General features: G+C 42.4%; 1 protein-coding gene across 1 annotated transcript; it reads left to right on the forward strand.

Moving 5' to 3' along the window:
* Positions 1-4,029: 4,029 nt before the first annotated feature.
* On the forward strand, positions 4,030-10,387 carry gfap (glial fibrillary acidic protein). Its single transcript, XM_031867940.1, has 9 exons — positions 4,030-4,534; positions 6,335-6,395; positions 6,491-6,586; positions 6,715-6,876; positions 6,992-7,117; positions 7,300-7,520; positions 7,614-7,657; positions 8,052-8,134; positions 8,350-10,387. The coding sequence occupies exons 1-9, from the start codon at positions 4,050-4,052 to the stop codon at positions 8,389-8,391; spliced, it is 1,320 nt and encodes a 439-aa protein (XP_031723800.1). The 5' UTR covers positions 4,030-4,049; the 3' UTR covers positions 8,392-10,387.
* Positions 10,388-13,925: the final 3,538 nt, after the last annotated feature.

The raw sequence follows: 13,925 nt of genomic DNA on the forward strand, positions 1-13,925 counted from the left end.
ATTTGTGTCCCCCTCTGCTTCCCTTTTGCTTGGTATGAAATTTCTTGGATGGATTGCCATAATATTTGGCATCCCCTCCTTACAGGATGAACAGTAATCTCTTTGGTGATCATTTAACGTTTTCTCTAGCACCATCATCAGGTCACCATTTTAATTTTGTTCCACTTGTTTTTTGAGACCAAATACCCACAAAGTCTCAGGTGAGTATGTAGTATTTGGCAACATCTAGCGGTGAGGTTGCAGATAGCAACCAACTGAAACTTCCCCCATGTGCCGGCAAGAGGGGGTAGGAGAACTACGGTGGCCGACACGAAAACATGAAAAAGGGAATAGCCTTATCTACAGGCGTGAGGTTTGTTGTTCTGGGCTACTGTAGAAACAATGTCGGCCGGCTTTGTGAAAAGGACCCGCCCCCTTCGTAGATATAAACGGCTAATTTTATATTAATATTTGTAGAATTATACAATATTCATGTTTTTATTTCATTTAAGTAAAAGTATGTTTCTGTTGTGGTATTGCTTCATTTAGTTAAGTAAAATATTTGAATATTTCTTCCATTTTGGCACACAAGGATGTGCAGGAATTACATAGTTAAATCATTTCCTTCGCAGAACAGCGCTGATCGTTTCACTGCTGGATCCCAGACTTGCATCTGTTTGCTTTCGCTCCAAATTTAAAGTTTTTCTTGGCATCAATATTTCTTTCTGTGAGGGTGTTCTTTAATCTGCTTCCATTGTTTTGTCTGTTTTCACCTCTCCAATATTAACAAGTACATGCTTTTCTGTGATCCATTACAGTTTGTTGTATCATCCTCAGGCTCTTGCAAGGATTACATACTCTGATGGTTGAAATTTATATTGTTTAATGTAGAACAGGAATTTATGGTAAGTAACATATCCCGTGTTTCAGTAAATCAATGTTGGATTATGGATTAATGCCTACTCCTCCTTTAATTTCCACCCTGTCCTGGAAATAAGGGCCTTGATGTGGAGATGAAGGTGGGGCTGAGTATTTCCAGCTCGTTAGTCAGAATTCAATTTGGTCTGTGGCCATCAGTGAGGGTGAGGGATGCCAGAGAAGAGGTTCACACTGCGTATTCTGGCTGTAAAAAAACAGAGCACAAAGCAAGTGTTGAGTGTTAAGCAGTTAAACTTAGCTGGCAGCCATGTTTCCTTGGCCTGAGATCAGACTGAGTCCAGCAGCATTAGGATTCTGCTTTCCCCTTGTAAGTCCTGCAAATGAAATGCTCTCCTCATGTCGGACACATGAATCAGCTGTTTGACTTGGCCCTCAGTGACTCCGGCAGCAGGGAGGGAAGAGTCTGCACCACTGCCCTTCTTCTCTCTCTCTCTCTGTGAATGTTTAATCTTCGTGGCATATTACCTCAGTGACCAGAACTGAGGCAACGGCAGTGATTGTCTAAAACATCCAGAGAGCTGAAACAATTAGTGTCAACTTAATGATGCAACCCCGGCATTAATCCTTAGCGATGGAGCCTTTTAAATCAACAAATCTCCTCCAGACTTACAGTGTGCCATCTCATTTAACCTCTTTTAACAGAGACCAATTGGAATTCAAGACACCGTGTTTTTGTTTTGCTTCCTTAACGGCAATAACACTCGGCGGCCAGATAGCAGAGTAATACGGTGCTTTATTCACTGTCTCCCAGTCCCACTGGTTTCCACCCTCTGTGATTTTATGACCCGGTAACAAAGAAGTCCTTTATGTCACACTGCTTTTGTGGTTTTACTACCTGTTGTAACGCCACAGCTAAATGATGATATCAGTGTTTTGTCTTCCTAACAATAAATAACACTTAAACGTTAAATTGATGCTGGAAGATTTTAAAATGTGTGCTGTAATTTTTTGTCATTTCTCGGCTGTTTCCCACAACCAGGCAGCCATTGGGGTTCTTTAATTTCTGTCTCTTGTGGTGATAAGTGACAAAGAATAGGAAAATGAAATAGTTGAAAAATAAAATGAGCTAGGGAAAGATAATACGCTTTAATTAATCTTATCAAAGGAAATAAATACAGTTTTATATTTCTGTTTACACTAAATGTTTATGATTTAACTGTCAGTGTTATTTGTTGATGTTTCCAGATACATTGTCACTTGCCTGGCAACCTCTTGCTGCTTTAAAAGGTTGTTAGACTATTTTGTAGTAAGTACGTTTGTAAATTTGTAGTAAATGAGAGATGCTGTGCCAGTGTGTTGTGTCAAAGGACTCGAGTCTTTTAATTCTTCTTGTCTTCAGGCATGTACACTTGAAGAAGGAGAACAAACAGTCTGTCACAATCTCCACAAATCCAATCCTCATAAAAAGATCAGCTGAAGTGTCCTGAGGTAGCCGGCCCTGCGGTTGTCAAGGTAATGGGTGAAAATGGTTTTGAAACGCAGCCTCTGTTAGTCCCTCTGGGGTTCTCCCTCCCTCCCTTTATCCCTCCCTTTGTCCCTCCCTCCCTCCCACTACTCCACGTCCCGACCATCCATCTGTCTTTGGAGTCCAACAGGACGTCTAATAACCCGACGTAGTGAACACCCCAGAGTCCTCGGCTACAAACTACCCATGCAATAATGAAAGTGTGCTTGTGCTCCTGCAGCATGATGGTCAACCAACTGTAGATGGACAGTTACGTGTGATGTTGTTTTGTCGTGTTACTGAGCTGATAAATCGTAGCAAGAACATGGACACATTACATTCATCCATGTGTTCCAGGTCGTTGGCTCTGGTGCTTTTGACACTTTGATACACACTATATATATGTATTGGTGCGAAGTGGCACATGCTTCATTTTGTGTACAAAATTCTTTACCGAACAACATATTATTGATATTTAAAAAACATTTCATAGCACAAAATTCACTTTTGCAATACCCACCGGTCAGTCAAGAATATTTTGTCCAAAGTGTGACAAATATTTGGTAATCTTATTTTAATGATATTCTAGCTCCAATCATTTGCTTCTGTCTTAACTTTTTTCTTTTTCACAGCACACCAAAATTAAGTAAGTAATAAAACAGAAAGTAGGTAAATGATATTATCCGAGGTTGGAAGGGTGACTTCGGTTGTTTAATTTCAACTGCTACGAGTTCTTATTTTGTAACATTTGTGATAATTATAGTGGATTACTATCCCTCAACAAGGTGCATGTAAAGTATTAGTTTTGGACACCTGACCGAATAAAATAACAGGGACAATTAAAAGCTAATTTTAATGGTTAACAAAGTGGGAAGAAAACTGAGATAAGAGCACAAAGTTATATGGAAAATTGTCACTTTAATCAAAGACAAATCTAATTCCATGATACCTTTTTCCCATTAGAGTCAGCATGTGTTTAGGGAATAATTGTAGGTTGTTATGTCCTTGTTGTGTAATAAACTGTGATCCAAGGAGGAGAGAAAAAAAGCTTTCAGGTTCTGTCCTACATGCTGTTTGTCTCCTTAGTGGAGGTGTAATTCCACAAAATCCCGCAGGCTTATTTGTTGGACATTGTGCAACACAACAAAACATTTAATATTTCACTCTGCCTCCCATGATTCCTAATTGGTCTGAACTGTGATTCTGTTGTTGCTTTCTCTGATTAGAGTGTGAAGATCTCTTCCCAGCAGCTCCACCCCTTTGTTCCATCAAACTTTCCGTTTTTGTGAGAGCGCATGTGTGGTCAGGTTGAATTGGTGACCAGACCCTGTCACACAAATTCCTTTTCATTAAGCTGGAACAGATAGAAAGAGAGAAAAGGGTGAAAGTAAGAGAAAGAGAAAGAGAGTGAGTGAGTCACAGGCCTGGGTAAAGGAGTAGAGGGGGGGAGAGAGGGAGAAAGCCAAGAAACATTTGTAGTTGAGTGGACGAGCACAGACAATCCCTGGCACACAGCTCTTTGAGTGTCATGTAAACCACCCCTTCGCTCTCCCTTTTTGTCCCATTCACTGCCTGCCACCCTCCTTTCTCTCTGCCTCACCCTGTGGCCTCTGCTTTGGACTTGGGGGGGCTTCGCCTGCCTCTATAAAAACCTTGTTTGTGCCCTGAATGAGCTTCATTCCACACCATGGATAGTCACAGAGCCCAGTCCTCGTACAGGAAGCGTTTTGGGCCTCAGGGCTCGGGCAGCATAGGTGTCCGAAATTCTTCCAACCGCGTCTCCTGGCATGGCACCCCTCGCAACGTCACCTACTCCAGCCCGATGTCCCGGATCTCCTTGGGGAGCCCCGTGGACCGGCTGGACTTCCCAGCTGACTCCCTGATGAAGGCCCACTACAAGGAGACACGCACCAACGAGAAGATTGAGATGATGGGCCTGAATGACCGCTTCGCCAGCTTCATAGAGAAGGTGCGCCTTTTGGAGCAGCAGAACAAGGTGCTGGTGGGAGAGCTGAACCAGCTGAAGGTGAAGGAGCCCAGCCGCCTGGGGGACATCTACCAGGAGGAGCTGAGAGAGCTGCGCAGACAGGTGGACAGTCTCACTGCCGGCAAAGCTCGGCAGGAGATAGAGAAGGACAACCTGGCTGCAGATCTGAACATGCTCAAGCAGAGGTAGGAGGAAGCAGGGCGGGACTCATGTGGGTGGAACACAGTAGCACCACCTTGATATGTCTTATTTTCTTAACGTGACTGACTGTTGCACGACACTTGTTTTGCATTCTTGCTTGTACTTTCTGATGATGACAATACATTTAAGTTAAATTTGGAACTTGAAAAATGTACTGAAAGTTTGGAGATCAGCTCAATGCCTAATATACAGTATAAATGAAGAAAAAAGTCCTGCACAGCTTTGTGGACAATAGAAATATGTATTTAAAACATTAAAACATGTTCATAGGGTGCTAGGTTTAAAATTTAGATTAACTAATAAAACTAATAAAAACACCATGTAACAGGAGGGAATGCGTACCAAACTCCTTCCTGCTTTGTCCCTATATCTGGGGTTTTACTCTCTGTATTTGTGTTTCATCTCCTGTAGAGTGTGCAATACATTTTTGTTTTGTTTTCCTCTTCTATGCATCTTTTTGGTTCAAAGTAGCACCGCTTTTGGTCAACTTCGCTCTGTTTTAATGTTGATACTGTTGTTGCTCTGGGATTTTGTAAAATACCAGGACGGTAGAAAAATAAATTCAGTTTGCTTAGATCTGAGGTCTCTCAAAACAAAATAAGACATGTTTGTTGCATAGATTTGGTTGATCTCTGATTCATTGGAACGCAGACCCCTGAGCTCTGACCGAGCGTTACTCCTGGATCCCTGTTTACAAACTTGATCCTGACTGAACCCCTCGTCGCCATTGAGTGAGTGCGGAGGAATGAGGCAAACACAATGGCAGCCTTCCACAAAGGAAGCAGACAGCCAGGCAGATATTCTCTCGTCCAGTTACTCCAAAACACTGATTCACTGCTGTCGCAAATCCAGTTAATTTTTTTTTATCTATGGAGCACATGTGGCATGAATCTATGATTTAATTTAGTACGGACAATAAGTGATTTAATGTCCTTGAGGTTGGAAAAGCCGACTCCTCTCTGCACTCTGATTACTACGCAGCTGCCGGTCCCCTGAAAGAAGGCAGAGTGAATAGTGATGGCCGTGGCTGAGAAGGTGAAAGGTCACTTTTGTGATACCATTCAGCAAACCCTGCATGAAGCTATACAGATGTTACCCAAAGTCTGGGCATTTGTGTTTCCAAGCCTCAGATGGATTGCAGTGTGGCGTGTGTGTGTGTGTGTGTGAGGTTGTGCGTGCACACATGCACCCTTTGTGTGTTTGTGTGTGAGCGCCATCCCGTGGGAAAGGCCTCTGGCTGTTAGATTGGAGTGAATGTGTAACGATGCAGAAGCTGCCCTTTCAGCTGAGCCCCCGTCGTCTCCTGAAGCACGAGGAGCAGCCCTGAAGCTCACAGTAAAATGCTTGAAATGTTTTTTTAGTTTCCATAGTTTGACTGTTAATATGCAGGAATGTCTCATTTAAATTGCAGAAAACTGTATGTTTGTTTCTCTTTTACTGACAGACAAAACAATACTGACAGGCATGAGATCAAAAACGATATTTGATGGATTTTTGTTATTTGAAAATATCCAAAAGAAATGTGTCATGAATGATACATGATGTGTTTTCCTGTTAATTGAGAATTAAAAATGATTAAGGTACTGCTTCAATAGAACAAAGAGTTGTTGACATTTGTTAACATGTAAATAATTATGCTACATAAACTGCAGCACAGTGTTAAACAGATTTTTCTTGAACGACAGCAGGAAAATAAGCAGTTTGTTTTGTGTGGTTTTCAATCAACATCGTCCACGATCACCTGTGAAGCACTTTATTTCAATCTCTTCTTTTGCGACCTATAGGTTGCAAGATGAGATTGGCCTCCGACAGGATGCAGAAAACAATCTGATTGCCTACAGACAGGTAATTCGGCTGATATTTCCTTTTGAATTCCTTTCTAAATTCATTATGTCTGACTGTCCACCCTCATTCCTCTGTGTGCCTGATTCTTCGCATAGGATGTGGATGAGGCGGCTCTCAATCGGATCCAGTTGGAGAGGAAGATCGATGCCCTGCAGGAAGAGATAAACTTCCTGAAGAAGACTCATGATGAGGTAAGAATAAAATTGAAATAAAAAGCATTCTCAATCAACTTTAACTATCACTACCTTTACCTTTAACCACGTGTAACCACCTCATTGGAGCCTTTCTTCACTTCTTCCTCTTCCTCTCCCCCTCTCAGGAGCTGCGTGAGATACAGGAGCAGATCATGACCCAACAGGTGCACATTGACCTGGATGTATCCAAACCAGACCTGACTGGTGCTCTGAGGGACATCAGGGTCCAATATGAAACCATGGCCTCCTCAAACATGCAGGAGACGGAGGACTGGTACCGATCCAAGGTCAGAAGACTCAAAGATATGCCTTTCATGAAGTGTGGGAAAAAGAGAAGTAGAGTCAAAAAATATTTTGAGGAGACGCTTACAGGCTTTTGGACTATTTGCCTTTTGTACGCAGTTTGCTGACCTGACAGATGCAGCCAATCGAAACACAGAAGCCCTGCGCCAAGCCAAACAGGAGGCCAATGAGTACCGGCGTCAGCTCCAAGGGGTGACCTGCGATCTTGAGGCTCTCAGGGGGACAGTAAGTAGACTTAACCTCAGAAAACACAGCGTGTTAGGGTGATACTTGCTCGTGTTTTGACTCCACAAAATTACAGTGAAGTCAGAGATCAGTGTCGAACATTAAAATAAAGCCTCAGTCAACTACAGTCTGCTACATTAGACGTTGGTGTTCATTACTCGGCCTTGTCTCTTCTCTTCGAGAACGAGTCTCTGGAACGCCAGCTCCGGGAGATGGAGGACCGCTTCGCCATGGAGACTTCTGGTTACCAGGATACAGTGAACCGTCTGGAGGAGGACATCCATGCTCTGAAGGAGGAGATGGCGAGACACCTGCAGGAGTACCAGGACCTTCTCAACGTCAAGCTGGCCCTGGACATCGAGATCGCCACCTACAGGAAGCTGCTGGAGGGAGAGGAGAGCAGGTGAGCCAGAGCTCGGCAGACTGTTGGGTTTGACCCAATCAACAAATGTAAACAAGTAATGATAGGAAATACTCTTCCTTCTTCTTCATCCAGGATCACCATTCCAGTTCAGAGCTTTTCCAACCTACAGTTTAGAGGTCAGTGTGAAATGTGATGGGAAAAATGGGTCTAATGTTTGTTTGGGTGACTATGAAGCGAAATAATCGGTCATAATCTGTGTTCATGTTCATTGCCCCTATTGGAGTTAATAGACTCAGGACCTGCTGCTAGTCTCTAAAAGGGGCGGGGCAGTGGCGAGACCCACCTGACACAGATACAGGAAACTGACTCTCAGTGGGCCGTCTTCCTTCTGAACTATTCCGACATTCCTTGATGGATTTGTGATTGTTTTAGGGGCGGTCACTCTTATGTCCCCATCCTTTAAATATACTGCGTTAACTGTGTGTAACAGTACCTGATGGCTTACTAAGACATCATTGAACAAGAGGATAATGAACTTGTATTTCTTGGGACTGCACTTTCATTTGTTAGATACTAACCTGGACACTAAAACCCCGGAGGCGCACGTGAAGAGGAGAATCCTGGTTCGAACGGTTGAGACCAGAGATGGGGAGGTATGTGCTTTTTAAAAACAGCACAGTTCAACTCACACACACTGAAGCTGCACATTGCACCTCTCACTCAGTCCCTCTGGAGGGCAATGTTGAACCCTTCAGTAGGTTTTCACACTCATTCACTGTCGCTCAACACACCTGATGTCATATGCAGTAAAAACTCACTTGGGATTTGCTACTTTTCTATTTTTAACTCTGGTGTCTTTTCTTTTTAGATCATTAAGGAATCAACAACTGAACACAAAGATCTTCCTTAAAGCGCAGTCCTCCTCATGATCTGAGGATTATTACAACGTATTGTTTCCAAACCCCAAAGCTGCCCCATCAGTCTTCACTTTATTTCATTTTTCTCTCCTTTCATCATCACCTTTACTGCCCTACAACCATGACATAGCCATTAATTACTCCTAGACCTCCCCAAAAACATCTTTATTCAGCTTTTGTACAGCTGTAAGTAGAATGTAGGTCACCCACCTTAAATGATCTGTAGCCTGTTCCAGTAAAAACTATTGGAAATCACTGGTAACTTGTTTGATTTTAATTCTGACTGACAGCCCAGATGTTTAGCATTGTTTCAGAGTAGCTGCCATAGAAGAGGCCTTGATCAGTAGCGATTGTGTTCAGCTAATATGTAGCATGGCGGAGGTTGACTTGTGGTTATGTGTATGTGAAATGTGCCAAGAGAAGTACAAGAGGAAGTTGAGTTTTTGCAGAGACCAGAATTGGATTTAGGCAGGAAATGAGAGGTATGTGTTTGCAGTTAAATTTGGACTGTTTAGTTTTTTGTTTTTGTTTTACCTTACCTGGTGCTATTTTGCATTTCATTAATTTGTGCTAGCTGCAGCCACCTCTGCTTGTGTGTTGCTGCTTGTATAACCTGCAGAGGTGTTTTCAATTAGCGCATGCTAGTCTCACCTCTGGCTGATTAGACGTGTGCTCAGATCAGAGCTGGGTGGAAATCAGCAAACTGAATTCTGTATTTTGTTGATGTAACTTTTTCTCATGTTACAACCCTGAACCTCACAGAGCAGCCAAACAGTCTGCTATTGCTGCTTTTAAAGGGTAAAACTGCAAAACCAGGTGATACGACAACACGTGTTATGTACGACAAACTGGACAGTCAGTGATCTGTAGACATTGTCATTGAGTTTACAGACATATAGCCTACAGTATATTTACCTTTACTGACACCAGGGAGGCACACAGGAGTCAAGCAAGATATGTTAGCAAAAACCAAAAAAATCTCAAAGACATCAGAAAAACAGAGACAGCTGACAGGCATTCCAGATGAGATCACTGTAGAGCCCAAACTCAATCAAAGGTATGATGTTTGATGTATTCGTTTTGGCATCAGGATTTTCATTATCTCGCAAAACAACTTTCCTCCATCGCTTCACTTCTGCTCTTCTGCGCATCCTCTATTCATCACACACCCAGCTGGTGGCATCTTCTCTCTTGAACACCACCTGATAAGACATGTTTTGACACCAGGACACGCCAGGGCATGTCATCCAGCAGGGGTGATAGGCGCAGATTCAGGTTGGAGGTGTGGAGGAGGTGTTTGGAAGCTGTCGTGTCCTCCAGGCCTCCAGTTCCTCCACCAATATCCCTCCTCCCAAATTCACCGGCCAATTTCTGCAGTGTTTGTCTGATAGCAGAGAGAGAGAGAGAGAGATGGAGAGACAGCGGAAAGTGTTGTGGAGATAACCTCAAACAAATCCCACAGCAACAGAAACCCTTATTTTTTTAAATGTTTTGAAAGGGATGATGCAGGGGTGAAAAGGAAAAGGAGACCCGGAGGAAGGATGCATGGATGTCACAGCTGTGATCCAAGCCTCCTGCTTTGTTGGAAGTCCCGCTGACTGAAGCCGTGCTGACAGGCCCTGCCGCAAATGAAAGTGATGCTACACCGAAGCTGGCTCTGTCGCTTGTGCTCGTCGCCAAGGACACGCTGTGAATCTGTGGTCCCATGTGCCTCCCACCTGCTCCCCTCCACAACTTCCACTCCTGTCACTCAACCCCTTGTCCTGTTTCTCCCAATAACATGCAGCCCTCCCTTGTGTTCCTTTTGTTTGTTCGTTTTAATGTCGATCTTAGATAGAACTTCTGACTCCTGAGTCTTGTAGCAGAGACACAGATGAATCCTGCTTTTTTGGGGGGGAAGAACCCTCTGCAGGTGGGATATAACGTTAGCTCTGACCAATGCTACACGCTGCGATGTTAAATTAACAACAATAAAACATGGTTATTAGAGTTGATGTCTCTTTTTTCGATTCTAAGCGTTCCATCCATATTTCATGCTAGTTCATGCGTCCGTAGTCGTGTGCGTTTACTTCTGATTCAATACTGACATTTATCAATCTCCTCCATCAAAAGTTTGATTCGATATAAATAGATGTTATATTTTGTATGAAGGTTTTCCACATACATACAGTATATCAGGGAAATGAGGGTTATATATGCTGACAGGTAACTTGAGGCTACTGGAGGGATGACAGCAGCAGACAGACACTATTCATCATCTCGACTGATTGTTGCTGCACGGCGGCCAGGTCCTGCTGCTGAGCAGGTGGGTTCACTTGCTGTAATATCCCGGCTCATTGCAAGTGTTACTGTATATCCTGGCAGAAAGATAATTGCAGCCGAAACTAGAACTGCCTGAGATGCAGATGATCCACCTGCACTGGATTGCCAAACACCTGAGCCCATGTTTCCCAAAAATGTCACTTCACAAGGTTTTCCCCCTGTCCCTCCTCTCTTTCATTGGAAGAATGTTAAGAAGGTTTTTCTTAACAGCCAGCAGCGAAGAATGATTATAATCACAACATGAGTATTGTTGCACATCTTGTATCTGATTGACTCTATTTGCTACAACAAATATTGATGTTTCTTCCAATTAGGGAAGCTTGAACCAACTTAACACTCAGTATGGTGACTGTTCTGTTTGTAAGGATTCAAGAGGTGTTTATGTGTTATATGTTATACAGGGAAATATATATATACTAATATTTTATATATTGGTATTTTAATTTGAAGAAACAGCTAGAGGATTTTCAAAGAGGCTAAGACTAAATGAAAAAAATTGAAGGCTCATTGTTATGCCCTCTCCTTTTTCGTCGTCTGCCTTGATCGACATTCAACAACAACATAATGAAGGCTTGACAACATCAGAAACCTTCTCAATATGAAAACAAATTACAAATGAATCTTAGCATTGTTCCATTTGTGTAAATGACTCCAAGTCTTTTAAAGACCCAACATGGAAGTCCAGAATATCTAAGCATTTCACCGACACATAAATGAGCTGTTAGTGGCTAAATGTTTTAACTTGTTTACTCAACTCATCATGAAGAGCATATTTGAGAGAAAACCCCTCTTAAAATGCATCATTCTTTGGGATGATGTGTGTATTGAAGTGTGACTGAACGTGAAGTATAACTGAGTGTGTGTAAAGTACACTTTGCACTCTATCTGTTTTGCACGGCTCTTATCAGAGGAATGGTGGGTCTCAGGTCTGCACAGGAGTCAACCCTGAGCTGAAGGAATTCCAGGCAGATAAAACTCTCAGGCAGTCGGGTCGTCTGGCTCTGAAACACTTTTCCATCCGGAGTTGCTGGGAAGGGGCGAAGATGAACATCTTTAAGCTTTTTATCTTCCCACAGCAGGTGCGAGGTGTCAACAGCTGTCATGTAAATAGAAAACATGAAATCACACGGCCACGTTTTTTACTATTCATAATGAAACAGCCCTAAACACAGTTTATACAGTTTCATATGAATTTCAAGTTTAACATATCCTGCTATTAAAAAACACAAACAGAAATACAACGTCCTCGGTGAAGTGCTTAAAATGCTTAAAACTTTTACATTTGCATTTTCAGTTCTTATGTGAGGAAGTAATAAGTGGGATTCTGCAGCTGGTCCTCCAAACTCACACTTATCGTCCAGTGTTGCAGCCAAATCTCATTGTCTTTACAGCTCTTTGTCTTTCGCTGCCCTCTGTAGTGCACATTCCTGTCTTACTTGGCTCTCACACTAAGGGGTCATGGGAAGGCATGTGTGCTCCTTGGGTTAATTTTAGCCCTCATTTCATCAAGGCCGTTGAGACAAAACACAGAGCAAACCACCTCAGCCTGTCTGCCGGGACCGTGAAGCCACCTCTGATCTCCAAACACCCTTTACAGACTGAACCGCTGTATCGCCAAATACATTTCACTATAGACAAAGTGGAGTGATGACTTCTCAGATGCATAGGTCACCAACCTACTACTTAAGTCACCAAAGTACCAGCGTAGAGCATCATGAATGGTCTCCTTAAGACCTCTGTTTTAATGATTTCAACAATCGGTTACATATAGACTCTGTAAATCTCAAATATCCACTGAAAATAATAATTAAGGCTATTAGATCAATTAAGGTGCTGTGTCCTTGTTGCCAGTGGAGACATATTGAGAAAGAGGAAGTATAGACTGGCCTGCAGTAAACATCACTCAGTCTACCTGGTCAAGGAAACTCTTTTGTGGCAGCTATTCCCAAACAAAACTAACAATGTGCAGTGAGTGTGTGTGTCAAGAAGCCACTTTCAGCCTCATCATGTGACCTTTAAGTAGGTATACAATTGAAACGCCTGGACGTCTGCTGTGTCTCTGAATACTCAGCTTGTGCCAACTAAATGTCTCCTCATGAGGTTCAGGGAGATGATTGTAGTCTTTTAAAGTCATACGACTGAAGTTCAGGTGAAAACACACGTCATTAAAGTGTTTTTGTGTTTTGAAAGTCTGAATTAATCACATTTGTAATGCAGAAAGTCAGTCTAAAGAACAGAGAAAGAGGCTGCTTCAACATACAAACGTTTAAATTTTCTGAAGGATTCAAAGAGGACAAGATACCATGCTCACACACACACACACACACACACACACACACACACACACACACACACACACACACACACACACACACACACTCACACTCACACTCAAAAGCTTATCATGACTATAGATTGATATAATACTCCAGAAGTGTGATGGCAGCCACGGACAGAGAGAGAGAGAGGATGCTGCTATTTTGAGCTCAGAGACTTGTGATGTGGAGTTAAGCAGAGTAGACTGATGAGGGTCTGCACTCTGTCAGTGTCAGACCACCATCAATCATCCACGATATAATAAACATCACTCCAGGAAGCGGATTTCAAAATAAAATATCACATTATTAAGAAATACTGGGTGTCATGCAATGTCCCCAAATCCTAACATATCCAGAAATTATTTGTCCCCAAATCATTGCCCCTTTTATAACATCTTATTTTATGATAGCCTTCCACTCTAAAATGTCATAAGCTTCGAGTAGATTTTGGAATTGGAATCATTTGAAGGCACTATAACAACAACCTGACTATATATAACTATGACTAAAATGGCATTAAATGTCAGATGAGGCATTATAAATACAAACAAATTCAGTGATTGTGAGAGAAAAACAAATCCCATGGCAAGGATTTCAGGGCACTAAAATGAATTACAAAATTTTGGGATTTGGGGGCGCTGTAAAAAATGTGGGGAATGTAACAAAACTTATTTCGGACTACCACTAAACTACCCAAATTGGGGAAGGCATGCCATGGCTACATGACTAAATATTCACTCATACAGCCCGTGTCAGCTACCTTGAAACAAATTCCAATTTAGCTTGTAATCAGAGAAACAGAAAGACATTGCCTCTATTTTGAAAGTCAATCGATATGTACTTCCGTTTTTGCCCTGGTTAAGTCAGAGTGACTAGTCGCAGCTCAC

This window comes from Anarrhichthys ocellatus, unplaced genomic scaffold (assembly GCF_004355925.1).
Source record: "Anarrhichthys ocellatus isolate YVR2014 unplaced genomic scaffold, GSC_Weel_1.0 scaffold40, whole genome shotgun sequence".
NCBI classification, from domain to species: Eukaryota; Metazoa; Chordata; class Actinopteri; order Perciformes; family Anarhichadidae; genus Anarrhichthys; species Anarrhichthys ocellatus.